This window comes from Postia placenta, assembly GCF_002117355.1.
Source record: "Postia placenta MAD-698-R-SB12 unplaced genomic scaffold POSPLAscaffold_7, whole genome shotgun sequence".
Taxonomy (NCBI): Eukaryota; Fungi; Basidiomycota; class Agaricomycetes; order Polyporales; family Adustoporiaceae; genus Rhodonia; species Rhodonia placenta.
This window is the reverse complement of record NW_020169838.1, coordinates 1,521,269-1,548,185: the sequence shown is the minus strand read 5'-3', so window position 1 is coordinate 1,548,185 and position 26,917 is coordinate 1,521,269. Positions and strand designations below refer to the sequence as shown.

The following is a 26,917-nucleotide window of genomic DNA, read 5'->3' as shown; positions in this document are numbered from 1 at the left end:
CCGGTGGGGTTTGAACCTGGGCCTGCGGCATGGTGTTCGATGCCGTTGTGTTCGGATCTTGTGGCTGGGTGCCATCAGCATCGCCCCAGCCGCCGTCGAGACCTTGAGCATAGTTTGACATAATGTAAGTAGTGAGGGGCACTTCTGTGCAACTGTAGAGTAGAAATGAAAATTTACGATAGGGGTTAAGTGAGTCACTACGTGGCTCGCTACGAGAATACTAGTGTACTTGAGGGTTTTGGTGGTCGAGCCAAACTGTAACGGGCGAGTCGAAGAGCGAAGGCCGTTACGACGAGAGAGGACCGAAGGGTTCGCGAACAACAGGGGCGGAGGCCCGAATACTGGCGTTGGCTCGACAAAGAGATACAGGAGAAGTTCGAACCAATCTAAGTACCTACAGCTGAGTCCGAGACAGCGCGGCATATTCCGAAAGGGTGAGTCAGAACTTGTACTACGTTCGAGCAAAGGCCGTTAATATCTAGAGAGTCCGTTGTGCAGCTACGTAGACCATGGCACATTGTAACGTGCCGTTACACAACAGGCGCGAGTGCGTTGTGTGTTCGGACTGTAAGTACGAACAACAGGCCTCAGTGCGCGCTCGTATAGCAGGCAAGACTGAGGGTGCGGGACGACTGGTGTGGGCTATAACGAAGGAGATGCGCCAAGCAAAAAGGTACGGCGGAATGTTCTACAACGGGACAAGTACTACGCACAGGAACAAACGGCGGCGGGTAATCGTAACGGGAGGTGAGGCGCATCACGCAGTATGGCGCGGCGCATGGTACAGGTACTATCAGAGACACAGGAACGAGCCGGACGACGCACGGATTGCCGTGCGCCAACAGTATACCCATGGTATTCGACAAGCGAGCATGAATTGACAATGCCAACATATACAATGTGAATAGGTCGTAGAGATTTCGACTATCTCGAATGTTACACTATAGAAGGTCAGACTTCACCATGCAGTAATTTGTGCAGTAAGGGATGCTTCTGCGCCTCTCTCTCTTGAACGTCTAGGACTTGAATAACCGCATCTCTAGACAACAATCTCTTGTGCCACCTGCGGAGATATCAGCGTACACGAAGGACTACAGGTGCGCATGAAACATACGCGTGAACAGCGGGAAAATCGTTCTCGAGGTCGAAGCTTTCGTAACCTTTCATGATGACCGTTGCAATGGAGTTATTCCAGCTGAGACATGGCGAATGAGCAGACTTTGGCTTTCACCCTGTTATATACTTACGTTATAAAGGAGAGGTCAGCGACAGTACACTTGCCCTCCACCAACCACTCCTGTTGTGACAAGACACTTTCCAAAACACTCAGAACACGAACCACCTCTTTCTGATATCGTTCTATGGCGCTGGGGAGCTTTTCGGGGTGATAGAGGCGGAACCAGACCCCTTGTCCGAAATAAGGGCTAGAGGTGGATATGGTCAGAATACAGCTATATGATAAGTTAACACAGGTCTTGACCCTTGTCCTGATGCCTGAAAAAATAGCCATTGCAGCTGTTGAATCCTACTCTCCAACGAAGAGGCAGAAACCCTATGATCCGTATCGTATTTGTCGACTAGGTAGATCGCAATAGCGTTGGACTCCCTGAAGCAGTTTACATCATTAAGAAGCGGTCATCAATAGTATCTTGTGGACCTTACCAGACTACGAAGTCGCTGTTGCTATGATCAATGAGAGCTGGGACTCTTCCGTTAGGATTGTACTTGGTGTATTCAGGTGCTTTGTGTTCGCCCGTCATGAAATCCAGATAAATGGTCTCGTATGAGAGTCCCAACTCAGTCAGGATGAAGGCAGTTTTCCTGCAGCAGATCAGGCGACGAACCAGATAGATAGTATTCGTAACTCACCATCCATTCGGCCCTGTCGGGTGCGAATACAAAGTGAACTGTTTGTCGTGAGACATGTTGCGAGCGTGCATGGGAATAAAAACAACGTCTGGTACGAGTGTGTATATATGGCTGGGGGGAGGGCGCGAAGCGCCATACACCCGTCAGATGAGTAGTTGAATGCAGCGAAACCGCTGAAGCCACTGGGTCGAATGCAGCAACTATTACGTTGCACACTGGGTCAGCTCGCTCTCACACCCTGATACACAGTCATGTCACCATCCCAGCTCCGGACGATAACATGCGGAAAATGCGCACATGTGTCATACGAAGGCACGAAACGTCTGACAGAACATTCGAATTGAGGCGATGGTGTTGAGACGCCAGCTAACCTTTTCAAATAGATATCACACAAGCTGCGTGGTTGGATCTGGGAGCCAGGGAGCTGGAATGCACATGGGTAATTGGAGAACCAGCCAAGACAACTCTTTTTCAAGAAAAAAACCAACAAGTGACACAACGTACCTCAGCTCAGTCAAATAAGCGACTGTCACCAAAGCGGCCGACCACCGTCAGAACCGCTCAAGCCTGGTAAGGTATAACGGTTGCATGCTGTGATCAGATATTAAGTTCACTCTAAGTGGCACATGCGATCTCGGCCGCAGAATCGTCTCCGGAATTATGATGTAGAATGGAATCGTGAGCGTCGAAGTTACACGAACAGCCAGAAGCTAGAAGAGCCATCATCGAGGGACCTATGATGCCGCCCGTGTGTCGTTGTGTGCGTTCAGTTTCCACGCTGTTAGTGATACCGAGCAACGGCGCCGGCGTGAAACCTCATATCTCTGCTTCGCATGCCAAGACTTCCGGCCGTCTTCAGCGGAGTGTTCTTATCTGTAGCATCCATCGGAAGAGGTCACCAAGAAGCTTGCAAATTGCAAAGATATATATCACTGTGTTTTCTGACCCCATGACTTCGGCGTGAGTTTTCTAACATGCGTTCTGGCGGTGACTGTTCGTGGTTATCGAACACCATCTGTTCTACGTAGCTGATGAATAAGCTCCGAGGCCGGCAGAGTCCGCATGATGCAGATGCTTTGCAGGGATCATTGACGATGCTGGCTCTTGTTGGAACTTGGGATTGTGACGAGCGTATGCCATCGTATTTGGCGTTGTTTGTAGTACCTCGCAGACTTTGCCCGAGACGCTCTGTACGTTCTTTATGCGTTGATCGTTCTCGCCTCAGTAGGGCGCGGTGAATCTGGTGACCTTAATTAACAGCGACTAGATCTACCGGTTAATTACGGGTAGATTTACCGGTAATTCACCTAGGGTCGGAAACATAGGTGTTCACCTAGGTTTATCTGGGGGTATTCCTCGCCGACAAGTGTGTTGATCTGACTGCTAGATTCCTGCGGGACATTGTAGCTAATAGTGCGGTCTCCCAGAGAGAAGGTCAGGAACATGTGATGTCAGCGAACATCGCGAGCTCAGTCGAAATTCGCGCGGAGGACCTGGGATACGTGGTAATTGACGGACAATGTTGAGATTTACCGCTTTAGGCTGTTAATTAACGTTAATTAGCATGTAGACGCCCGTGGGTTAATTAGCCGTCAATTACACCTGTTAATCTGTCCCCTCAATAGACGGACTGCTAATTTACGGTAAATTAGGAAGCGATTCCAGATTCACCTTCAGGTCTCGGGCGAACTTTAACATCTCTGATTTAGCTGGGTTAAGTCCTGTTTCGTAGCCTAGGCGCGCCTGTGATATATGAGTCACACAGGTCATGTTACAGTGAAACGCGCTCGCGCAGACCCAGAAGACGTACAGAATGACTGGTATTACAATTACAACAAGATTACACCACGGGGCCACGCGGCTACAGCTTCTAGTCCTTGTCCCACCCGCCCTGCTCCTTCTCCACAAGATCATGAGCACAGGTCAGTACAGCATCCTCTAGCGAGCGCCACTTCCCGCCCAGCACCTTCGTCGGCACAGACGTATCCCACCTGATCACCTCGTTGTCCGGGAACGCCAGGCATGGCGCGTCTGCCCTGTTGGGCGGCACAGGACGCTCGGGGTATGCCTTCCGCAGGATGTCTGCGATCTGCGCGAGCGACACCCTCCCACCAAACGCGATGAGGCGCTGTCCGTGTGCATCCACGTCCGTAATCGACCGCACGCAGAGATCCGCTACATCGTACACGTGGACAAACGGAACTGTGAGGTTGGCGTGAGCGTCGGCCTGCACGCGCCGTGGCCAAGCATCCGGTCACTCACAGTTCACGACCGTGCAGGATCCATCGACTCGCGGCGGGACGGCCAGGTAGTCGTACAAGCGACCGAGCGAGACGTCAGGACGCGGCGGTCCGTACACCGCGTTGTGAACGGGGCCATACGCAGGTGCAGGGAGCACGGTGCTCAGCGTGAAGCGGGGCTGCAAGCGCACAGGTTTGGTGTCAGTCCGCACAGAGCGTCACCAGATGCGATGGTCATCGGCCCTGCCGCACCTTCTCGGTCTTCATGAACTCCCATGCGGCCTTCTCCGCGCGAATCTTGCTGCCCGTGTAAATGTGAAATCCTCGCGACGGGTCCGACGGGTCCAGTTTGTAGGCCAGCTCGTCTGAGATGACATTCCAGTCGTCTGTCGTGATCACCTCTTTCGTGGCGTCCTTTGCCGTCATGATCACCGACACGATCGAGCCCATCATGCACACATGCTGCACGCTGGGCTCGGCTTGAGCGCTACGGAGGACATTCAGTGCGCCGTCGACCGCAGGCACATACTGTACACACGGCCTGTATCAGAACTGACATGTACACAAATCCGCATCGAAATCCACTTACATGCTCCTCGGGCGATTTGGCATCCATGTTGACTGGGGATGCGACGTTGATGACTGCAAGGACACCTGTTCCAGCGAGGGGTCAGTGGCTACGATCACGCAGGGTCACAAGGGACATCGAGACTGCCTGACCCTTCATGGCGGAAGCGTACGCATTGGGTGCTGCGACATCGGGGACCTCCACGACTTGAAGTCTGCTGCCGTAGTTGGAAAACACCCTTTGGATGTGCTGAGCGCGCGTGAGGGCGCGCACGGTCCCGCGCACCCGATACCCGCTCTCAAGGAGACGGAAGGCAGTTGCGCTCGCGAGATGGCCATTGATGCCTGTAACGAGGACCCAGGGAGCGGACTCGGGAGACGACATGGTGTTTGAGGATCTGACAGTCTGCGAGCGCGAACGAGGTTTGAATATGTATGACACAAGAGCACCCATGGCGGTCGGGACTCACGGTGTGGATAGAGTGAGCAGGAGGTGCGTTCGATGGGGGGAGTGCTGAGGGGTCCTTCGCTTACCGTGAGGGCCGCTGACTCGGGCTTCTTGTTGATTTGTGTAAGTGGGAGTATATCGATGTGTTTAATTAAACACTTGATCGTGAGCAATGAGATGCGAACATGTGTTGACCAAGCAATGATGAACTGGTGGAGGTTGAAGCGGTCGGTCGTACACGTTGAGTGAATGCGGCATTAGTGATCCTAGAGACAACTTCTACAGCATGAAGCCGCAACTCTCCTTCGTCCCAGGGTGGTCTTCGATGATGGCCATAGTAGACCATGGGCAATGATGATAGATATCTATGGTCAAACTACGCCGAGGTGCAAAGCCTCCATTCTGAAGAAGACTCGACATGAGTTTGATTATAGAAAGTGGCGCGTTACGTCTTACGGCAGAAATTGTCCAATATGTAATTCTCATGATGTCTGCGATGTTTCGGAAGGAAGAATCATGATATAGAGCTATAGTCGTGTATCAGAGCGTAATTGCGAAGGATGTTCCTGGTTCAGAACAAGCAGATGATGATAATTGAAATTCCAATATTGGATGCCTTCCCGCAGGATTTAGACGGTTTGCAGATGCAAACCAGACTTTGAAACAGACCCGCTGTGTCGGTCCGTGCCTTTTGGCAGAAGAAAGGCGCCTGGAGGGCGGCCGTTACCAGTCATCACGATCAGGTTGCCAACAAGTGATTAACGAGGGCGGGAACGGATGAGGTAAGCAGAATGATTGTATTTGAGCCAACGAGAGACGAGCGGAGCCCGGAAATAACGTCTGCAATGCTCGATCTGGGCTGGAGGGGTTCGATTCTATTCTGCATTCGCGTCCAGACCCCCGCGGGAAGCATCCATTAATCCGGGACAATTTCCGTGACAGGCGGATCAGCTTTGTCGGTCCTTGTTTGGCAGGTGCCTATTTGCAATTGTGGATGCTTATATTGAGTATGTCGGTCTGTTAACTTGTCAAGTTGTCACATGCTTGATATGCAACTGGTCCGCATTACTTAGCGCGTGACGTAAAAACCTTAGCTGGCAGTGGCGCCGGCTGTCATCATTCAGGCCTTCGGGGTTCATGCTAGGATGGGTATCTTGAGGGACAGCTATCGCGTCTCCCACACAAGATCTATCACGATAGTAACTGCGGACTTTGGCTCCTCATGCTCTTTCCCGCGATTGTTGTGCCACTACCTTGTGCCTCCTCAGAAGCGCCAGCTGATGAACACTGGTTCGCTGCAATAACTCAATGGACCCCCTGATGTGATTATCTGCTGGCTTCTGCTCCTTAAAACCCCACAAGTTTATACTCATAAGTCGAGCCTTGACTTCGCAGACGTTGTGACCGCACTAGCATATCTGAACCCAGCATCTTGCGACATCATGAACGAAATAGACAAGATTTTTGGAGCCACTCTATGTGGAACTGTTGTAACGGGCTGGTCGGTACAATGTGACTGTCCTGACTATGCGTAACTGACGCTCGCGCAGGGTCGTTGGGCTCTTATGCGTCTTTGCTTACCAGTATTATATGGCCTTTCCCAAAGATCCGTGGTTGACCAAGTCCCTAGTGAGCGTCAGATTCACTGTGGTATCAGCCATTCTGATACCTAGTTCTTTCAGGTCGGATTCTTGTTGTACGTGGAGTATCTTCTGAGCCACTGTGAAGGCTGAATGGTCTTCCCCGCCCCCGCTCCCCCCTCGCCAGGTGTCTACAAATACTGAACTTGTATGTGTGTATTATTTGATTGAAATATCGACTCACCGAATCTACCAGGATCATAATCACAAAAATGGATTACTACTATCTCATAACATCCTTCAGTATTCTGGACAATCTTGGATCTGCCAATTGGTGACTTGAAACCTCCTTCTGCTTGACTTTGTTAACAAGCATACTTGCAGGGAATGGTCGATGTTTATCGGGCTCTCTGTATGTGTTTACCTTCGCTCTACAAGTCGACATATCAGTCAAACTTGTTGTGTCACTGTTACTTGACAGGTAATCTCTGCCTTCTGCGTCCAGATCTACTACGCGAGACGCGTGTTTTTACGTACGTGATTTGATTCATGCCCCGAGATGCGTTCCTTAAATCTGCTGGTCAGTGAGCAGGAGTTTCGTTTTCCTCATTTCTATTGTGAGCTACGGTGTGGCCATTCTTCATCCACTTTCTTAACTATATCCGTTTTTGAAGCTGTTGCCAGCATTCGGTCAGCTTGGTATGTGCTTGTTGCGTTGTCTGTTTCTTCTTATCTTACGACACCTGTCGGTAGCCTTTGGCTTAGGTGAGTCAATATTATGCAATAAAACCTTTCGCCATCGTGAAATATTGATTATGCGAAAGGAACCATGATCTACACGTGAGCTGTGCATGTTGTCATAAGATGCGGCTAACCAGATGTGTAGTGCCACCCTGGTGGAATTCGACAAATTTCGTGCTGTCACTGTAAGCCTTCCCGGCATTATGATCCTTCCTTGTAGATGCTGACCTACTATTTCTCTAAGTGGATATGTGTTGCTTGGCTTGCTTGCTCTGCCGCATGCGATCTCCTCATCGCCGGTCTGCAAGTCATGTACCTGATGAAACATAGGTCTCCGGTCACGAGGTGTGTTGAAAGAGAGACGTAGTTGTGTCTTCAATGAACAAGCAACGTTGCAGGACTGATATCCTCGTGAAGAAGCTGTTGTTCTATATCATCAGCACTGGTTCGCTCACTAGGCACGTCTCATTCTCTACGGAACTCGGCTTCTACTTATGTGCAATTGCAGCGTCATTGTCACAATAGAGTTCTCTTCAGTGAGGATACGGTCTTTTAAATGACTTTCTGAGCATGACTTACATTATGAGGCAGTTCGCGGCGTTGGGGTTCAATTTCGCGCACGTATTCCTCAGTTACTCCGCTGGTGGAGGTTGGTACAACGCTTTAACGTTATCGGTATTATGATCTCCAACTTGTCTAATTATAAACAGTGTACTTTCTCTCTCTCCTCGCTAAGTGCGTTCATATTCCTGTTTTTGTTCACTGAATCTAGTAACCTTCGCACGCAGCTTACTAGCTCGGCGCGAGATGCAAGGTAAATACACGGTATCCAGCGACCTTCCAAGCGCATCCAACATAGTGCCTCTTAGTATCCGATTCCGCCCAGGGGTAATTACATGAAGTTGCTGTCTGGTACTACCTGATTTCTGATAAGTTCACGTCTAGACACCTCCTAGTTCCAAGGACGATAGCCTCATGACACCTTTGGACTCAAACGTGCACCCCTCGTTTGTATCCATTTATTTGGCGAAATGGGTATTCTGCTCATCATCTGCTCTAGTCATGTCGACAATGGCTGCAAAGGGATTTTGGTGGAGACATCCATGTCGGTTGCTAATGACAACGCATGAGATGCTGGGTTAGTTGCGATACGTACATAGGATGTTGTGGATCCTAGCTCCTGAGGCTCAGATAAATTATATACACCTGCCTCTACAGTGGTTTTATTTGAGGAACACATCAGTGGAGGGTCAATCTCAGTATGCGATACTGACCTCAGGTTAGGGGTTCCATCCTGCAGCCCAGGATACGGCTTATTTGTTGCTCTGTCCTGACGGACTAAAGCATACTTAGGCATCGATCAGGAATTGCATGTATAATATGTCCACGTGCGGTATCGGACGACTGTTCTGCGCTCTGTTCCTTTACGCGCTAAGCGGGGCGCGATAACCTAGTGCCATGAAACAGAGCTTCAATTTGGTGGGTAGTAATGTCACAGAGTTCCATGAGACCGCCGTCTATCAGAAACTAGGTGCGAATCTGACGAAACAAATAGATTATTGCCCTGCTGTACCTCCTTGATAGTCTCTATCGCCATCCAGAGAATGGTACGCTAGGTTGGCGTTGACGATGAAGGTCTCACAGGGGGTCTAGCGTCGAAGTCAGCGACAGTAAAATCACAGATGAGTGAGCCCTCACCGCCTGTACAACAAGTCGATTTGGTTGCCCATTCCAAACGATATGCCCTAACGGCTGTCCGAAGTATACGTGCCTCACTATGTCGGAGAAGGATACAACTTCGTGGCCGACACGCGTGAAGTTGGGGACAAGGTACAACAGACCAAAGGCGTTGATCGCGGCCAGGTGCCTTCCGTCGGGCGAGAACCGTGCTGAGAAGCGTCAGCGCTGCGTTGCATAATGTAACGCAACATGAACCCACCTGCTATGAAAGGAGAGTAAAATGCACGAGGGTCGCCTGAGAGCAGTCCTTCCCGGGGAGGTGCGACCTCCATTTCTTCAAGGGCATCCGCACCGGTCACCCAAGCCACGCTCACTCCTGTGAGATGTCTCGTCTCTGGTGCCACCCACGAACGGCTGACGTCAGGTAATTTCACCAACTGCATCCGGACCTCTTGGTATAACTGTGGCGGCCTGCCTTCTGCATGCACTAGAATTCTCGTCGTCTTAGAAGCATTCCCTGTACTAGGCTTCACCTCACAGCGAGGTACATTCACGATGGCCGAGTACAAGCATACGGAGATGTAGCTCTCCGTCACATCGAGATCCATGACAACACGTTCCAAGATCGACGCAAGAGCAAAGTTCGGTGGAGCGCCGACGATGCGGCCGGTGTCGATAAATGAAATCGAGATCCGGTGTATGAGTGTGCCATCCCGGACGTCGAACAAAAGCAACGCGTCATCATCTTGCGAGTTCATTAGCACAAGCACAGGGAACCGCAGTCGGAACATCCGCACGACACCGACATGCAGTGCACTGATGAATGCGTGTGGTGTGTATCTTCCACGCAGGTCTTCCTCGGAGCGTCTGAGCGGGAATTCTGCGGCCGTGGATCGTGCCTCTTCAAACTGGAACTCAAGCGCCGCCGCAATACGTGGTAGCTTGATGGGTGTCGAAATGGCATCTTCATCACTATGTAATGGGGTGTCGACGGAGACGTCTGAGGCGCGCCGCCAGATCTCTATGCCTCGGTGTCTGCTGGGAAACGCGAGAAAGCCCTCAGACAGCCCGCACTTGCTACGGGATAAGTAGCCCTAAGATGGATTAGCATCTTCTACCTTCTGCGCGAGTCTCATCACGTACTGGACTAAACCTCCAAAGCATGCGGTTGTCCTCCATCGCATGCACCGTCATCCCGCCACCGCGCGATAAGGACAGCGTTGTCTGCTGCTCTGAATTGATTTGAAAGCCCAATATCCCATCCTGCGACCTATAACTTCCTTCCAGAACGAATCCACGCCCGGCCCAATTGTTATCCAGTACCATCCACCGCCTGCCTACTCGATATGATTAACCTGAAACTTGAGCGCTCAAGTCGCAATTTGAGAACATACACAACTCCTTTCAGGTCTCCACATCGCCCAGCCCTTTTGGATTCTCTCAATTTTATATCTTCAAATGAAGCCTCCGGTGACACGAGATGGTGCAAGATGGCCGCCTGATGATATATGGTCTGTTCATTCTCATTAATGAGAGAACGTGCGCCGCGAGATGCTAGCAGGAGCGAGCGCAAATCACTTATGGAGAGGAATGAGAGTACATACAGAGAGATATCAAGGGGGAAGGACAGCAGCATACTGTCTCGTTCACTGTAGAGCTGTAGAGCAGTGTGAACTGAAGGTCGTAATTAGGCACCAGAACTTGGTCGCGGTGATCAACGCCGCAAGCGCTTGAAAGCTGTACATCTAAATTAAGTTTGACAGAGCATTATTCAGTTCCCAAGTACTTCAGGTAGCTCAATCGGGAGCCAAAGGCTGCGATACTCACAACGGCGTCTTATTATGCACTGCTGCATGTGGGAAGAAGGATCGGCACGGGACACAATGTTGTCAGTGACTTTGTCCCCATTAGCTCGGAACCGGGACGCCTACTTGCACCGTCGTCAGAAAGGGCTGCACATACATGCAAAGAAATACATACTACGCGTAGCAGACAGTTTCATCGAGCAGCTGTGCGGTGGTAATCGACGTGGACCCATTGGCGCATCGGTCACATATTGACCCAGCACACTTCACAGCGGGTAGGTCAAATTGGAAGAACGCTGATTATCTACGTTCGTTTTCGGCATAGGAAAGAGAGTACAGCGTAAGTAAGCAAATGATTGTGCTTGCTGCCAGCGGTGCACGCACTACTGCGAGACGTTGGGATCAGACAAGAAAGTGAGACGCCCTGCCTGGCCGTTCATCACGTGACCGCGCCAATCACACGCGCCGAGAACGGCTCTACCGCGACCGTATACACCGCTCTGCACTAAGCACACGGGTGAGCATAACATAGTGAATGCCATGGAATACCCCGATGTCTATTCATCTGGAGCCGTCTTTCAATCTTATTTAGAACCTACCTTGGTACCGCTGGGCAAGACTCTGAGCCCATGTTCCAGATCGGAGGGGCTGACAATGGTATCTCCTCCGAGTCCCCGGGATGATGTTACTTCATCTCATCTCCTGCTGTGTTTCCAACTCACGACATTAACGAACCATACTTTCACGACCTCTCATGATTGAATCTACACTTATCATGGACCCTGCCAGCGGCAGAGAAACTAGCCTCGATGCTCTCCAACATTCGGCTGTGCCAAAAGCGGAGAGTGCCAACGTTGTCTTTTGGGTCGACGTCTTTATACTCTGCTTTATTGCCATTTGCACTCTGCTTCAGTCCCCGCGCTATTTTGCTCGCCTACTGAGTCCCGACGAGAGAGGCGGCGGACACTTCCTATGTAAGTGTAACCACATTTCGCATTGTCCTCATATAACATGATCTCCAGCAAGAAATCCCGTGGCTAGGACGGTCGCTTCTAGTCCTAGTTTGATGAAGACGAGCGAGTCATTCGCCGACCTTGTGGAAAGGGCACACTCTGGTAAATTGGAGCAGCGCACTAATGCTTTCGTCCCGCAACACATTCGCGCGTGGCCCACAGTACTCAGGACGACCACCGCATTTCTGCGTATCCGGTTCCTCGGCAGAATCCATCTTGGCGGTACAATGCTTCTGACATTTTATTTCGGGCTGCTCCTGTTCGCTGGCTTGTACAGGGACAGCTTATTCACCAACCAAATACGTGCTGCGTATGTGGCAGTCTCACAGATCCCGTTCGTGGTCGTCCTGGCTACGAAGAACAACATCATCAGTATGCTCATCGGGATCGGGTGGGACCATGTAAGTCCAGAATACCTCTAGCTTCATCTTCGTTGCACTGACAAATTATTGCAGATAAACTACATCCATCGCTTCACGGGAAGACTGCTTGTGATAGCGGCCAACGTCCATGCCATAGGATACAGTCGGTGTTACTTGTTCTCGACGTGTCCGCGCTCACATTTGCGATAGTCTACCGCTGGACAATCTTGGGGAAGTTCACTCGGCATATAGAGCAACCGCGCTACATCTGGGGTGTCGTTGCGCTCGTATGTGTTGATGTTCTATCCTTCTCCCTTGCCATAGTCTTCTTCGTCTCACATGTCGTCGCGTTCATACTCTTCCTGGTTGCAGAAGGTGCACACGAGAATCTCTGTACATGCCGCACTCATATTGTGCACCTGTGGGAGATGCTTTTTATGCCATCCCCACCCCCCCACCCCCCCCACCCGCGCCGGCCAACGTGATTATTAGGTACGTTCAACGCTTACAGCAAAACCCAAGCTGTAGACCTCCCTCGCAAAAGCTGCAGATAGGCGGCACGGCGCATAGCGGCGTTCGGCACCTCCACCTCGGGGTGACATGCCCTCATCCCCCAGAGGTCGTTCGCGCAGCCATATATGGTGATCCACGCCAATGTCTCGTTGACTGAAGTTCGTGCGTGCGTTGAGGTCTCCCCCGTCGCACTCTGCTTCCGCTCGCAATGCAGTGGCAGGCAGTGGCGAACTCTGCACCACACGATGCAATTATTTTCCTCAATCTTACCATAAGTCGTCGCGACAGACATGTTTGACGCGAGTTCCTTGTGAACGGGATGGATATCGAGTCGTCCACCACTGACTATGGCGGCGAGATGTCCAGAGGACTGTGCCAGATGTCTGCCTCACGATAGTCATTCGGTAGCTTATCTCTGGTTGGTCACCCGCCGCCGTCTCTGCATCGATGCCGACCCCTGCCGCGGGCTTCTGGCCCGCCTTGCTCCAAAATACAATCTGCGAGGGGAGGGTCTACGCATTGTTATTGGTTTTAGTTTTGCTGCAACAGTCCCAGGTCCAGTGTGTTTACACGCCGCCCATTGACGCCATGCCCAATCTTACTCGAAGCGTGGTCAACAAGTGACGTGGTGGTGGAGGAAAGCGCGCTGAAGCGAGAAGAATATCATCGATGGAATGATTCGGTTCGGTTTCTTTTCGTTTCTTCTACTCTTCCTGTTTTGACAACTCTAAGGCTTGCAATGACCGCGTCGATGGGGAGAGAAAGCGGCTGTCGTAGGCTGGTCGAGGGTGCCGGTCGCGAGCGTAAATATGACGCGTCGGGGACATACACCTTTGAGAAGCCGAGACATTGACAATCGTGAACTCGATCCGGAGACGTCGAGTCTCGCTTGCCTGTGTCCGGGACGGGGTTTCCATCCTAATGTAGAAAGTGTTACTCTGTTTTGGACTTGGTTTCGATCACTTGTTGTTGTGCGCGTCATCGCAGACAGGGTATGATGTCACTCCTGTTAGGGCTTCTGTGTACTCTTATAAGCCGACGTCGATGTCGAGAAACGCATCTTCCTTCTCTCGCACAAACCCCCATCATCTCCTCTCATAACTCGAACCAATTGGCGACCGAAGCTACTCAAGCGCCAGGTAAGTGTTAAGTTCTGCAGAAGGTTAGAGGCGTGAACATATGCGCATAGTCACCCGGACCCGCTTCGGGACTTGTACGTTCGGGCGTTGCCATTCGGGCACGCATATTCGAGCTTTCACATCGGGTGAAGCATCGCGTACATCGATCGTTGTCGTTCCTAGTTTCCGTTCGTCGACTCATCGTGCATATAGTCAGACATAGCGGCCATCCTTTGTCTTTTATATTGGTTTTCTAGCTAGCCTCATCAGTCACTACAACCTTTCGACCATCCTCGAAGGTCATCTGGCGAAGACCCTCCCACAACGTTGAGAGTCGAAGCCTCGTACCTTTACGTGTCTCTCTATGCGCAATGCTACTGTCAAGCACGTCGACGGCTAGTAAATAACCAGCATTCTGAGCTCGACGGACTCCCTGAACGGGGCGCCTTCTGGCGTTGTCGGGTCGTCGAAAGCCGTGTGGGGCGTGAAGACCGCCGTCTGCCCGTCATCCTGCGAGTCGAAGCTGCGGTGCACCGCATGAGCTGAGCGCGTCCACGCGCGCGCACGATGCGAGGGGAAGCGGAAGCGCCGCTCACCACTTAATCAACACGAACTCGTCGGGCCGCATCCCGCGCATGTACCACCAGCGGTGCCCCGGCGCGAACCGCACGCCGTACGTCTCCCCATTGTGGTCCGGGTACCGCAGCGTAATGGGCACGACGTCCCGCGCGCGGTCGACGCTGCGGAAGTCGCACAGCGCGAGTGGCCAGTCGCGCGCGGGGTGCCCGAGCGGCCGCCAGAGATTCAGGATCTGGAAGCGCCGCCGCAGGAGTGCGGGCACGTCCGCGGGGGGCAGGTGCCGGTGCATACGCGCGGCGGCGGACGCGGCGGTCTGGTCGATGTGCACCTGGGGCACGGGCTGGCGCCTGTCGGGGGCGTCGTCGCGCTCGCCGGGGCGGCGCCGGCGGACGGCTGGTGCGATGTGAGGAGCTGCGGTAGAGGCTCGGGTCAGGGAAGGGAAAGGAAAGGGTACGCACTGTGGTCGAAGGGCACGACGCGGCGCGCGCCCGTCAGGAGCTTGAGCAGCGCGATGCTCTCGGAGTAGTACTTGGCGCGGATGTCGGCGTCGTCGGTGAACGACGTGTGGTCGGGGGCGCCCGCGAAGAACTGGAAGCCGGCGGTGTCGAGCGTGAAGGCGGCCTCGTCCCCGCGGACGTCGTGGATCTCGACATCGTTGGGCTCGGGCACCCAGTTTCCCGTGCGCCCGGCCGCGTCCGCGTTGATGAGGGTGTACGGGGGCGAGCCGTCTGGGGGCGGGGAGTAGTAGAGCAGCTCGGCCTTGACGGTCGAGGGCGCTGCAGGGCGCTTTGCTGCGGGCGCCAGAGAACGCGGGGGGCGTGCGATGTGGAGGGTGCGGTTGAGCGGGGGGTTCCGAGGGGGTCGCTGGAAGTCAGACGATCCGATGAGGGATCTCCATGGACAGCAATATCTTGGGGTGACGTACCCCTAAAGCCGAGCTGCGTATCAATTTGTTCGTGTTCCTGATGGGCGAGACGAGTGGGAAGAGCGACATGGCGGATCAGGTGAGTGTCAAGGCCATTGCTGCAGGCCTGCGCCCGGACTCATATCCCTGGAGATCGGGCTCCAATCAGGACGACGTCAGCTCTGACGTCGAGTGGTGGTGGCGGTCGACCTGGACGCTCGGCTCAGAAACAGCGCTTTGTCGTGCCGCGCGTCGTCAAATGCAGGCTGCCGTCGGCGATGGCAATCTTCGACGCTTTGCCTGGCTGTTGCGTCCTTGATTCATGTGGTGGGAGAAGGGAGGGGAATCAGATATGCACGGATCATCGTGGCGGTGCTGCACACGCGGCGATGCACGGCATACCGGAGTGGCGAAGCGAGTGGTGGATGCTCGAGGAGCGCCGCCACCGAGCGAACAAGAGACGGTCAAATTCACAGTCAAATTCGCTTGCAAGGCGCGATAAGATCGACATCAGCGCGGATAAGATCCGCGTGGGATATCTCTCTGCTCTGCAGACTGCCAGTGACCGAGCTGCTTTCCCAGAGCCATTATCCGGAGGGAGCAGTCTAATTCCGGACAGAAATGCAGGCGGACGTACAGGAAATCCCGCGCCTCGACGTGACCCGCGAGCAGGTCGAGCGCATCCTGCAACACCACGGCAAGCATTCAGCGCCCATCACGGCGCTCGAACAGTCCACGAGCACAGGATACAGGTAAGCGTCCCCTCAGCACGTCGCAGGCGACCTGATGAACGCGAGCCGTGTAGCACAATCACGACCACCAAGACATACGACGTCATCCTCGCGGACGGCACGGCCTACACCCTCAAGGCCTCTCCCCCGTCCGCGTCCGCGTCGACCCTCGTGTCCGAGTCCCCGCCGTACGCACCCAACTCCCTCGCAGCCGAGCACGCCCTCCTCCAGCTGCTCGCCGCCCAGACCAGCATCCCGCATCCCGCCGCCCTCGCCCTCGACACCACCCTCGCCCTCGCGCCCTTCCCGTACCTCCTCCTCTCGCGCCCACGCGGCATCCCTCTCTCTCTTGCCCGCGCACAGGGCGCGCTCTCCGCGCGCCAGGCGCTCCTGCTCGACCTGCGCGCGGGCGGGCTCCTGCGCCAGCTGCACGCCGTGCAGAACGACTGGTTCGGGCTGCCCGCGCAGGCCCAGGACGCGCTCTTCAGCTGGCAGGAGGCGTTCACAGGGCTGCTCGAGGGCCTGCTCGACGCCGCGGCCGTGCGCGGGGTGCCGCTCGCGTACGCAGACGTGCGGCGCTGCCTCGCGCGCGCGATCGGGGCCTTTCTGTTCGACGACTGCGAGGTGCCGTCGCTGGTGTCGTTTGCGGGCGACGCGGACGCGATCCTCGTGGATGTGGATGTGGAGGCGGCGGAGGACGCGGAGGTGCCGGTCACGGCGTTCCTGTCGTTCTCGCACGCGCTGTGGGGCGACCCGCTGCTCGAGACGCTCTTCCTGGACCCGAGCGCCGCGTTGACGGAGGGGTACGGTGGGTCACCGATCGTGTTTGCACGCCAGAAGACGAAGAGGCTCTGGTACACGCTCTTCCTCGCGTTGATGGTCGTGGTGCAAGCGGCTCGGGATGGTGGGGGGGTACACGAGGATAAGGTGGAATGGGCGAGACGCACACTGGATGAAGTTGTACAAAAGCTGAAGGATGCCCCATGCTACTGAGTCCACGAGCTAGACTGGCTGACAGTAATGCTCCATGTAAGATATAGAGCTGTAGAATGAGGTCGTTGTGACACACTTGGAGCTGCATGGGACGGTGTGAAAGGAATGGCGTGCAGTACGCTCGGCATGGTCGCTGGATATCGAATGGCCGAGATGTGCTAGCTGGAAAACAACGAACAAGGTCGTTTGAACATGTCAATATATGCACGACGGCGCGCTCTGATCCGTCGTCGATACCACGAGTCGAGTGGTAAGAAATAGCAGGCAACATCCAGGGCACGCTACCTTTCAACACGGATGGCACTGCTCGCGATCTTGGTGGAATGGACATGAATTGGACCGTGCTAGTATACAGTAGACACCATGTCTAAACCTGTCTTCAGAGCAACTCACTCCTGATTGTACGTATTCTTCTCCAGCTGAGGCGAAGCTTCAGCCTCAGCCACACGTTCGCAGCGGGAGCAAGACGGGCACGCACCTCATCCTCCAGCTCTCGCCTGACACGCCATTCCTCGTCCGCCTTGATGACCACATGGTGGTCGTCCAGGTCCTCGATGATGAAGCTCTGCTTCTCGTTCATGGTGAGCAGGATCTGCTTCACAGCAGAGTCGCTGCGCGGGCCATCATCGCACCACGGACACGCCGTCAGCCCCTGCGCACACGCCATGCATGCACCCGTAATCGGGATTGCGGTACGAACCAAGTGAGAAGCACTCCTGCGCCCGCGCTGCGTCACGCCGAGTTCCAGATTCCTGAGAGCGGTCGCAGGCGGCGCACCTTTTATGGCCTTCATCTCTCAGCTCCTTCTGCGCCGGTGTACACCGGGATGACAAAGTACTGCAACGACCGGCTCGGCGGGTGTCGGCTAGAGGCTGCGACGGTGGGCGTCGAGGGCAACGCGGGTCACGTTCCGGACTGAGATGACTGAGGTGGAAGAGCCCTCCGCGCCCGTGCCAGTATTTGTATGCCCGGCACACACATCCGCCCCTTCCTCCCCGCTCTTCAACGACTGCGCTGCTCGTCCGCCAAAATGCCGATTCCCCCTGCGATCTTCACGCCCGACATCTCGTGCGTAGCCGTGCTCTGGCGCGGGCGATGGTGTGCTGATCATTAGGCCTGGCCCATTGACACTCCCGGAACGCCCCCTTCTTCGCGCTCTCACACCCGCACGGGGATGCGATGCGCGGTTCTCTTCCCTTGCGCTTCTGGACCTCAGTACCCCGAGCGACTCGCCGTACCCGAGTCCGCTGCGGCAGACGCTTGGGCAGACGGCGCAGTATATCAGGACGAGCACCCCGCCCCCGCTGATTGCCCCAGAGCCCAAGGGTACGACCCACAGTCTCGCTTCCCGTTCTGACCATGGGTAAAACTCATCCTGCCGCAGTCCCGCCCCCGACCACTGTCGTCGAAGCGTCGAAGCGCCTGGCGGCTTGGACGGCCGTCGACCGGCATGTGCTTCCCGAATACAAGGTGCGCCTGCCCGCCGCCTCTCACCTCTCACAACGGGCGCTCATGGCGAATGCAGGTCATTGGCATTGGATCTGGTGCGTAGAGCTAGAGCGACTATGCGGGGAGCGCGCCTGACAGGCGGCAGGCTCGACGGTGCCGTACGTCGTCGAGCGCATTGAACAGCAGGGCAGGGAGAGGAACAAGGACAGGGTGTTCATCCCGACGAGTGCGTCTGCGTGATGTTTGCGTCGCTCTACGCAGTTTAACCGCATGCTGCAGGTTTCCAGTCGAAGGAGCTCATCGTCAGTCACGGGCTGCTGCTCGGCGACGTCGACCAGTACCCTGTCATTGATGTCACGATAGACGGTGCTGATGAGTGCGTTCATTTCACTCTCTACTGTCGCTTGCTTTCACGTCCGGGCCGTCTCGTTCACGAGTCCCTTCCCTTGTTGTCGAGCACCTCGCCAACGTCGTCATGCTGATTGCCTGGTGAACGACAGTACACAGAGCTGGGGCGGCAGGATCTGTCTGCTTGACTCACGCTAGGATTAGCCAACCCTACTATAGGGTCAAGCATGTCTGCCCCAGGCTTTGTATTGTCTTGATCAATCTACTAACATGCGCTGAACAGGGTAGACGAGACTTTGAACTGCATCAAGGGCGGCGGAGCATGCCATCTGCGCGAGAAAGTGCTCGCTGAGGCCGCAGACACGTACGTAGTGGCTCGCTTCAGTCCGCGCTGACTCCCTGACGCACGCACCCTAGCTTCATCGTCGTCGCCGACTACCGCAAGGACTCCGACGTTCTCGGCAAGAACGTGCGGCCTTCCATCCCTCCCTCCCTTCTTCCTCCCCTGCGCTGACCGTGGCTCGCACCCACCCACAGTTCAAGCAAGGCGTGCCCATCGAGGTCGCGCAGTTCGCGTACGCGAAGGTGCTGCAGAACGTGCACCTGATCGGGTCGCCCGAGGCGCGGCTGCGCATGGCGAAGGCGAAGGCGGGCCCCGTGGTGACGGACAACGGCAACTTTGTGATCGACGCGCCGTTCCCGGAGGAGATGATGCGGGAGCCGTACACGCTGCTCACGCGCCTCAAGATGCTCACGGGCGTCGTCGAGGTCGGCCTGTTCTGCCACATGGCCAAGGCGGCGTACTTTGGGAACCAGGTGCGCCGTTGCGCGGTGGTGTTGTTCGAGACAGGGGCGCGCTGCTGACGGCGACGTGATTGCAGGACGGAAGTGTGACGGTAAAGTGGCACGACGGCCGCATCGAGAGCGTGGATAGCGGGTCAAGCCTGGTTCCCAAGCCCGCGCACAAGGTCGCGCTGCAAGAATCGACGGTGGCGGAGCCTTGAATTTGAGATCGCATGCGGTGGTCAGAGATGAGGGCGATTGCTTGCCCGAGAGAGCTATAGATGTCTAAAGGAAGGGCCGTAAAGTGTATCTAGTTGTAGGATACGACGTGATAAGATAAGTACCGGCTACGCGCCGTGTGCATCTGGGCTTTTATGTGGGCGTTGAGATCGGCGCGGTGACAGCGCGCATTGATCCGGGCCGGTGTGTCTCGGCTATGTCCGCGCGGGTGTTCGCCTTTGACGTGACTGTCTATCCTCTTTGACAACGGACTGCAGACTTGATTTGTTATTCGAAGCTACTACTGGGCTGAACCCCATCGCAACGCGTGGCACCAGGCACAAAGGCGACGCTCGCACAGGTCTTTGTGGTGGTGGCGGCCACCACCACCATCGTCAAAGCGCGGATCTGGCATCTAGGCGCGCTACGTCGCCCATTGCACCCCAGAATTTCAGAATTCCAGCAAATGCGCGCGATATCGGCACTGGGTATGCGTATTCTGGCGGAAGTGCCACTCACGGCCCACGCCCATTGGTAGCTGCAGCCTTCTATGTGGCGGAATGCGTGCACAGCCACCACCACCACCACCACCACCACCACCACTCGGCACGTGCGGACGCGTACCCCCGGTGCCGTACGCTTTGCCAGGTATGCCCATTGTCCGTGGTGATGCCGAGCCGTAATGACCCAGGTTACTGGCATTTCGCCACTGAGGGCCGCCACGAAGAAGCCCCCACCACCGAAGCCTGTCAGCTGTGATAGGGGGGATTTGGGCGCCTAACAGGACAAATTCGGCCCAAAATAGCAAATGTGGTGGTGGTGGGCTGTGCCAATGCGGCGGCTGCGAGATCCTCTCCAGCAGGATGTTGGAATCATTCTGTCGAATACAGCTACAGACCGTGCCGAGCAGTATACGCGATGTTCGGAGGCCGAGCAACCTCCCAGTGGCTCCTCTCGCTCGTCGGGTTTTCCCGCTTGGGCGCTTGACACCACGGGCATTCCTCTTTGGGACCAAGGTAGGCGGGCATTGCCGCTGCCAAACACCGACAAGCATGCTGAATGCCATCGAGGGAAGGCAGGCCAAACAGCATCAAGCAGTTTTTTCATCAAATCGCCATAATCGGATGTCACGTGACCAGGCTTGTGTATATAGGACAAATACGCCACTGGATCTCTTTGGCGTTGTTTTGATGCCCGCCGTACATGTCCAAAACCAATCACGGTCTGAGCACGCGTCCGAAAAAGGGTTAGTGCCCCCTCCATAGACGCCTTGGGCCTCGCCGAGCAGATGGCCTCCGCCCCTGATTTTTCGTATAAATACCCCCCTCCGCCGCTTTGCTCCCCACCACCAAGCGTCCTGCACTCGCCTTTCCCCTCCCCCAGTCAAAGCCAGCCCCTCTCCTACTCTCGCCTCTACCGCGATATCTTCCCGCTATGCCTCGCGCCACCAGCTCAACCCACCGCCACCGCCATTCGCCCGCCCCCTACAGCACCAACCGCGCCGACCGCACCAATGCCCTTGAGCCCACCACCTATGTCGTGAGCACCCTCCTCGCGGACCTATGCTCATACATCGTCTGACCTCGCGTTCATCGCTAGGTAAATCATGTGACCCTCAAATTCCCCCTCCACCAACAACCGCCACCAGGCAAACCCACGGCGTGTTGGTTTTGCGATTTTGAAACGAAGCGTTGGTCTGATCTCCAACGGCATGTCGCAAGACATGCACTGAACAAGAGCGAAGTGTGAGTGTTCAGTGGTATGCTTCGTGCTCAGCGACTAACCGTGGCCCTACAGCATGTTAAGTTGTGATGTCTGCGACACGAAGATGCTACAAGCAAGCAACATTACGAATCATATGAGACAGCAGTACGTCCCACTGTGATGCTCGGACCCGACGTCGGTGCTGATGATCCGTGTTCCTAGTACCGGGGAAGTACTCAAGTGTCAGGAGCTGCTCGAGAATGGCGAGCCATGCAACTGGGCGAATACCGATGCTCCCGCCTTCCTACGACATCGCGAGCGTGATCACGAAATCATCCCCAAGGGCAGAATGAAAGCTCAGGAGAACGGCGCGGTCAAGTCTGAGAAGGGGCGCAGCGCTCGCAAACACAAGCCCTACTCCAAGCGGTCGTCCCGCAAAGCCGCTGCGTCCAAAAAGGACGACCCCAACACAGGTGCCGACATCACCAACGTGCAGGGCGCGAGCGGCCTCTCGGAGCTGGCTACAAACCTCCAACAGATGTCGCTGGCCACCTACCAACATGCGATGGCGCCGCAGGTGGTGGACCCCTTCGACCCGGAGGTGCTCGCCGCGCTCGAGAGGCTGCAGCTGCAGCAGCCCGCGCCGCACCCTGCGGCCTTCTACGGCCAGGAGCCCTCAGCGGCAAAGGGAGAGGTCTCGTCGCCCTCTTTCGAGGTTTATCCTGTGCAGGACCTCCAGCACGACGTCGCGCCCTACGGCTGGAGCCAGACCACCCAGCCCGAGGCCGCCCCGCAGGACCCCTTGACCCTGGCCTGTGAATCATGGTTTCCCGCGCCCGAGGCCTCTCTCGAGCAGTACGCCGCGACGTATGGCGCGTACGAGGCCGCTGCGCCCTACGGGCCCCAGGACGCCTTCGAGATCTTCGCGCCGGCGTACCCCGCGTACGATGCGCCCGTGTCCTTCGCACCCCAGGCCCCTCTCGAGGACTGCACACAGGGGCACTCTGCGTACCTGGTCGCCCCGCCGATGCCCGTAGCCGGCTCTGCCTGGTACGCTGCGCCCGCCGCGACGGGCTCCTGCTTCTACCCGCCGCAGCCCGAGTTCTGCGCAACGTGGCCGTCGGAGCTTCTTGATATCCCGGCTGGTATGGGCTTCGAGCAGCCGAACGTCGAGGAGGCGCCCTTCGAGGAGCCGGCGTCGCTGTCGTCTTCCCTCGACTTCCTGGGGTTCAACTTCAACGCCGACCTGACCTTCGGCTTCCTGAACTCGGGCGGCTTCTCCGCGCCCCTTGTCTCTGGCATGTTCTAATTCTCTCTCTTTCGCTCATCACTCCCCGCCCTGTTTTTGTCTTTGCCCTTCTGTCTGCTTTCCTCTGCTTGTTTTGGTCTCTGCTCGTCTGCTCGTCTGCTCTTTCGTCTCAGCCTTCACGCAATCCCTTCCCTTTGACTTCGTTTTCTCAAGAACCCTTTCTCATCGAGTCTCCGGCTCCTATACCCCTTCATCGAGCCTCGCCTCCTATACCCCATTCAATCGATACCCAGATACCCACCCCTCCGTGCCTATACCCGCCACTTGCTCTCCGAGCAGTATACCCGGCTCTTGCACGTTCTCTCGGCCGCCCTTGCTGGCCCCTTTGCTCTTCGTCAGGGATTGCGTGAACGGCTCTTAGATCTAGATCTCTAATACATATACAACACTAGACACCTCGCCCCTGGAACTCAGCTTATTTGACCTTCGCAGCTACCATACTTGCTTTCGCGCGTTATTATCGCTCTCGGATGTATCTTTACGGACGGATTATTGGAATTATCAGCCAGCGTCGCTGCATATCTGTCTTGCTGGTGTGCACTGCAACGAGGAATATCCCTGAAGTCTAGACGCCGCATTAGCCGCCGAGTACGATGTGGTGGAGGCGGTGCCCCCTATCCTTCGGGCGGAGCTCGGTGAAGAAGCACGGTGGCGGCGCACGCATTGGTCTCAGGAACGGCTGCCTCGTGCATCAAAGCAACATGTCATTGCCACGGTGGCGTCGATACCGCTACATTACATACAAGTGGGCCCGTTCCGCCACCAAACCCTAGCGCTGAAGCCCAAGGAACGCCTCTCAGAGAGAGTAAATTCTGATGAGGAAGGCTCGCGTCAGCACCCGGCGGCAGGAAAGGACAAATGGCGACAACGCACTCTTCGTTCAGCTCGATGCCGCCGACCGTCTCGTAGAGCAATTCGTCCAGCCCGTCGATGGCTTCGCGCACGACTTCGCCTAGCGCCAATGGTCCGCACGTGCCGACGAGGACGCCGCGCGGCTTCGCGCGCGTTCCTGCTGCGGCCTGGCGGGCCTTGGCGCGTTCGACGAGATCGGCCAGCCGACAAGGGATGTTCGGGTGACCCGAGTCCAGTGTCATACCTGCAGGCAGGTCGAAGGCCTTGAGCGAGTGTCCGGCTGTCGGCGCGCGTGTAAAGAAGACAGAGATCTGCAGCGCCGTAGGGCCTGCTGCGCTCTCAAGCAGCAGCGAGGAGAAGATAGACGCGAGCGGAATGAGGGAGTCTAGATGCGACGTGAAATTCCTTGAATGGAACTCGCGAGTAGTGCCTTACCGGGGTATTTGACACACCAAATCAGGTCGACGACAGCGACGCTGCTGGTGCCTCTTGCAGCCTTCTCCAGTAGTTCTTCTACGGACGACAGTGCGTACGAAATCCCGCTGCCTCCGACGACAAACAGTGCCCCCGAGAAGCTGGAAATCACGGTGTTTCCCGGACCGCCTGAGGAGCGAGGGTTGAGCTCACTTCGATGTTTAGATAGTGATAGTGATGGCTTTACCGTATGGTCCCTCCACCATGACCTTGACGGTGACATTCGAGCCTTCCCCGAACGGCGACCCAGCAGCAATGTTGTACAGCCGCTGCGTCCATCTCCCTGTGTTCTTGGCCAGTATGACGAGACCTTGCTGCGCCGTCCCCATGCTCGCACTTGCAATCGTGAACGGATGGGTCTCTGCGCAGCCGTGCCAACCCATGCCCGTGGAGAGCACGCGTAGCCGTACGTGCTGGCCTGCGCGCCATCCTGCATTGAGCGTTGGAATTTGAAGAGACGTCATGTCAAGCTCTGGCAGAGCCTGGAGATTCGCCGCGCAGATACGGGTCTTCGCGAAACGCAGTAGGAGGTCGACCATGTAGATACCAGCGCCCACGAGAACATATGGAAGCGCGTCGCGCATGTGAAAGCACACCTAGGTGCAAAATATGAGTGCGGCATATACAGCGATCATCGTGGACACCTACCGCAACCAGAAAGAGTATGAACGCGACGACATGTGAGACGAAGAAGACGTTGTATGCTCGTTGACGCCATATGGCAAGGGAGAAGAAGAACAGAACATCGACACATACGAGCGCAACAATACCCCAGATGTAGCGCGGTTGCTCTATATGCCTCGTGAACTTCCCCAAGATTGTCCAGCGGTAAACTATCGCAAATGTGAGCGCGGACACGTCGAGAACAAGCAACACCGACTGTATCCTATGGCATGGACGTTGGCCGCTATCACAAGCAGTCTTCCCGTGAAGCGATGGATGTAGTTCATCTGCAATAATTTGTCAGTGCAACGAAGATGAAGCTAGAGGTATTCTGGACTTACATGGTCCCACCCGATGCCGATGAGCATACTGATGATGTTGTTCTTCGTAGCCAGGGCGACTACGAACGGGATCTGTGAGACAGCCACGTACGCAGCACGTATTTGGTTGGTGAATAAGCTGTCCCTGTACAGCCCAGCGAACAGGAGCAGCCCGAAATAAAATGTCAGAAGCATTGTACCGCCAAGATGGATTCTGCCGAGGAACCGGATACGCAGAAATGCGGTGGTCGTCCTGAGTACTGTGGGCCACGCGCGAATGTGTTGCGGGACGAAAGCATTAGTGCGCTGCTCCAATTTACCAGAGTGTGCCCTTTCCACAAGGTCGGCGGATGACTCGCTCGTCTTCATCAAGCTAGGACTAGAAGCGACCGTCCTAGCCACGGGATTTCTTGCTGGAGATCATGTTATATGAGGACAATGCGAAATGTGGTTACACTTACATAGGAAGTGTCCGCCGCCTCTCTCGTCGGGACTCAGTAGGCGAGCAAAATAGCGCGGGGATTGAAAAAGTGTGCAAATGGCAATAAAGCAGAGTATAAAGATGTCGACCCAAAAGACAACGTTGGCACTCTCCGCTTTTGGCACAGCCGAATGTTGGAGAGCATCGAGGCTAGTTTCTCTGCCGCTAGCAAAGTCCATGATAAGTGTAGATTCAATCATGAGAGATCGTGAAAATATAGTTCGTTAATGTCGTAAGTTAGAAACACAGCAAGAAATGAGATGAAAGAACATCATCCCCGGGACTCGGAGGAGCCTGTACCATTGTCAGCCCCTCCGATCTGGAACATGGGCTCAGAGTCTTGCCCAGCGGTACCAAGGTAGGTTCTGAATAAGACTGAAAGACGGTTTCAAATGAATAGAACTGGGGTAATCCATGGCATCCACCATATTATGCTCATCCGTGTGCTTAGTGCAGAGCGGTGTCCGAGCGGTGTATGCGGTCGCGGTAGAGTCGTTCTCGGCGCGTGCGATTGGCGCGGTCACGTGATGAATGGCCAGGCAGGGCGTCTCACTTTCTTGTCTGATCCCAACGTCTCGCAGTACGTGCCCCGCTGGCAGCAAGCACAATCAATTGCTTACTTACGCTGTACTCTCTTTCCTATGCCGAAAACGAAAGTGGATAATCAGCGTTCTTCCAATTTGAACTACCCGCTGTGAAGTGTGCTGGGTCAATATGTGACCGATGCGCCGATGGGTCCACGTCGATTACCACCGCACAGCTGCTCGATGAAACTGTCTGCTACGCGTAGTATGTATTTCCTTGCATGTATGTGCAGCCCTTTCTGACGACGGTGCAAGTAGGCGTCCCGGTTCCGAGCTAATGGGGACAAAGTAACTGACAACATTGTGTCCCGTGCCGATCCTTCTTCCCACATGCAGCAGTGCATAATAAGACGCCGTTGTGAGTATCGCAGCCTTTGGCTCTCGATTGAGCTACCTGGAGTACTTGGGAACTGAATGATGCTCTCTTAAACCTAATTTATGTACAGCTTTCAAGCGCTTGCGGCGTTGATCACCGCGACCAAGTTCTGGTGCCTAATTACGACCTTAAGTTCACACTGCTCTATAGCTCTACAGTGAACGAGACAGTATGCTGCTGTCCTTCCCCCTTGATATCTCTCTGTATGTACT

At 55.2% G+C, this 26,917-nt stretch overlaps 11 protein-coding genes across 11 annotated transcripts; 5 read left to right on the top strand and 6 right to left on the bottom strand.

Moving 5' to 3' along the window:
• Positions 1-951: 951 nt before the first annotated feature.
• Positions 952-1,925, bottom strand: POSPLADRAFT_1056933 (hypothetical protein; the record flags this gene model as incomplete). Its single annotated transcript, XM_024480849.1, has 6 exons — positions 952-1,063; positions 1,115-1,195; positions 1,248-1,424; positions 1,481-1,606; positions 1,663-1,821; positions 1,870-1,925. 6 exons carry the CDS (start codon positions 1,923-1,925, stop codon positions 952-954), a joined length of 711 nt encoding a protein of 236 aa, XP_024339137.1.
• A 1,814-nt stretch (positions 1,926-3,739) lies between these two features.
• On the bottom strand, positions 3,740-5,061 carry POSPLADRAFT_1046695 (hypothetical protein; the record flags this gene model as incomplete). The annotated part of the gene is made up of 6 exons (XM_024479099.1): positions 3,740-3,745; positions 3,800-4,096; positions 4,172-4,288; positions 4,362-4,637; positions 4,699-4,763; positions 4,830-5,061. 6 exons carry the CDS (start codon positions 5,059-5,061, stop codon positions 3,740-3,742), a joined length of 993 nt encoding a protein of 330 aa, XP_024339136.1.
• A 1,505-nt stretch (positions 5,062-6,566) lies between these two features.
• Positions 6,567-8,606, top strand: POSPLADRAFT_1070213 (hypothetical protein). Its single transcript, XM_024482387.1, has 17 exons — positions 6,567-6,625; positions 6,675-6,753; positions 6,807-6,820; positions 7,009-7,038; positions 7,089-7,116; positions 7,186-7,237; positions 7,290-7,403; positions 7,458-7,469; positions 7,591-7,630; positions 7,690-7,790; positions 7,844-7,903; positions 7,954-7,981; positions 8,037-8,094; positions 8,156-8,180; positions 8,234-8,333; positions 8,391-8,452; positions 8,506-8,606. The coding sequence occupies exons 1-17, from the start codon at positions 6,602-6,604 to the stop codon at positions 8,573-8,575; spliced, it is 897 nt and encodes a 298-aa protein (XP_024339135.1). The 5' UTR covers positions 6,567-6,601; the 3' UTR covers positions 8,576-8,606.
• An 855-nt stretch (positions 8,607-9,461) lies between these two features.
• On the bottom strand, positions 9,462-10,319 carry POSPLADRAFT_1046694 (hypothetical protein; the record flags this gene model as incomplete). The annotated part of the gene is made up of 3 exons (XM_024479098.1): positions 9,462-9,501; positions 9,534-10,219; positions 10,269-10,319. 3 exons carry the CDS (start codon positions 10,317-10,319, stop codon positions 9,462-9,464), a joined length of 777 nt encoding a protein of 258 aa, XP_024339134.1.
• A 1,386-nt stretch (positions 10,320-11,705) lies between these two features.
• On the top strand, positions 11,706-12,676 carry POSPLADRAFT_1115549 (hypothetical protein; the record flags this gene model as incomplete). The annotated part of the gene is made up of 4 exons (XM_024483452.1): positions 11,706-11,904; positions 11,953-12,344; positions 12,399-12,468; positions 12,516-12,676. Coding segments are annotated over 4 exons (822 nt in total), but the record flags the coding sequence as incomplete, so codon positions are not given.
• A 1,656-nt stretch (positions 12,677-14,332) lies between these two features.
• Positions 14,333-15,509, bottom strand: POSPLADRAFT_1046699 (hypothetical protein; the record flags this gene model as incomplete). Its single annotated transcript, XM_024479100.1, has 4 exons — positions 14,333-14,459; positions 14,533-14,908; positions 14,974-15,243; positions 15,437-15,509. The coding sequence occupies 4 exons, from the start codon at positions 15,507-15,509 to the stop codon at positions 14,333-14,335; spliced, it is 846 nt and encodes a 281-aa protein (XP_024339132.1).
• Positions 15,510-16,040: 531 nt separating this feature from the next.
• Positions 16,041-17,143, top strand: POSPLADRAFT_1056928 (hypothetical protein; the record flags this gene model as incomplete). The annotated part of the gene is made up of 2 exons (XM_024480848.1): positions 16,041-16,171; positions 16,225-17,143. 2 exons carry the CDS (start codon positions 16,041-16,043, stop codon positions 17,141-17,143), a joined length of 1,050 nt encoding a protein of 349 aa, XP_024339131.1.
• A 389-nt stretch (positions 17,144-17,532) lies between these two features.
• Positions 17,533-17,810, bottom strand: POSPLADRAFT_1142882 (hypothetical protein; the record flags this gene model as incomplete). The annotated part of the gene is made up of 2 exons (XM_024485484.1): positions 17,533-17,562; positions 17,622-17,810. 2 exons carry the CDS (start codon positions 17,808-17,810, stop codon positions 17,533-17,535), a joined length of 219 nt encoding a protein of 72 aa, XP_024339130.1.
• A 141-nt stretch (positions 17,811-17,951) lies between these two features.
• Positions 17,952-20,096, top strand: POSPLADRAFT_1040017 (hypothetical protein). Its single transcript, XM_024477650.1, has 10 exons — positions 17,952-18,211; positions 18,360-18,469; positions 18,528-18,613; positions 18,669-18,687; positions 18,738-18,818; positions 18,872-18,968; positions 19,224-19,304; positions 19,358-19,409; positions 19,478-19,756; positions 19,822-20,096. Exons 1-10 carry the CDS (start codon positions 18,108-18,110, stop codon positions 19,942-19,944), a joined length of 1,032 nt encoding a protein of 343 aa, XP_024339129.1. The 5' UTR covers positions 17,952-18,107; the 3' UTR covers positions 19,945-20,096.
• A 528-nt stretch (positions 20,097-20,624) lies between these two features.
• POSPLADRAFT_1046691 (hypothetical protein) lies at positions 20,625-22,955 on the top strand (the record flags this gene model as incomplete). The annotated part of the gene is made up of 7 exons (XM_024479097.1): positions 20,625-20,690; positions 20,748-20,862; positions 20,888-20,958; positions 21,082-21,188; positions 21,394-21,481; positions 21,542-21,687; positions 21,869-22,955. The coding sequence occupies 7 exons, from the start codon at positions 20,625-20,627 to the stop codon at positions 22,953-22,955; spliced, it is 1,680 nt and encodes a 559-aa protein (XP_024339128.1).
• A 684-nt stretch (positions 22,956-23,639) lies between these two features.
• Positions 23,640-26,206, bottom strand: POSPLADRAFT_1074492 (hypothetical protein). The gene is made up of 8 exons (XM_024482714.1): positions 25,726-26,206; positions 25,286-25,677; positions 25,162-25,231; positions 24,930-25,114; positions 24,469-24,877; positions 24,243-24,410; positions 23,829-24,192; positions 23,640-23,767 (listed from the first exon to the last, which is right to left on the bottom strand). The coding sequence occupies exons 1-8, from the start codon at positions 25,943-25,945 to the stop codon at positions 23,752-23,754; spliced, it is 1,824 nt and encodes a 607-aa protein (XP_024339127.1). The 5' UTR covers positions 25,946-26,206; the 3' UTR covers positions 23,640-23,751.
• Positions 26,207-26,917: the final 711 nt, after the last annotated feature.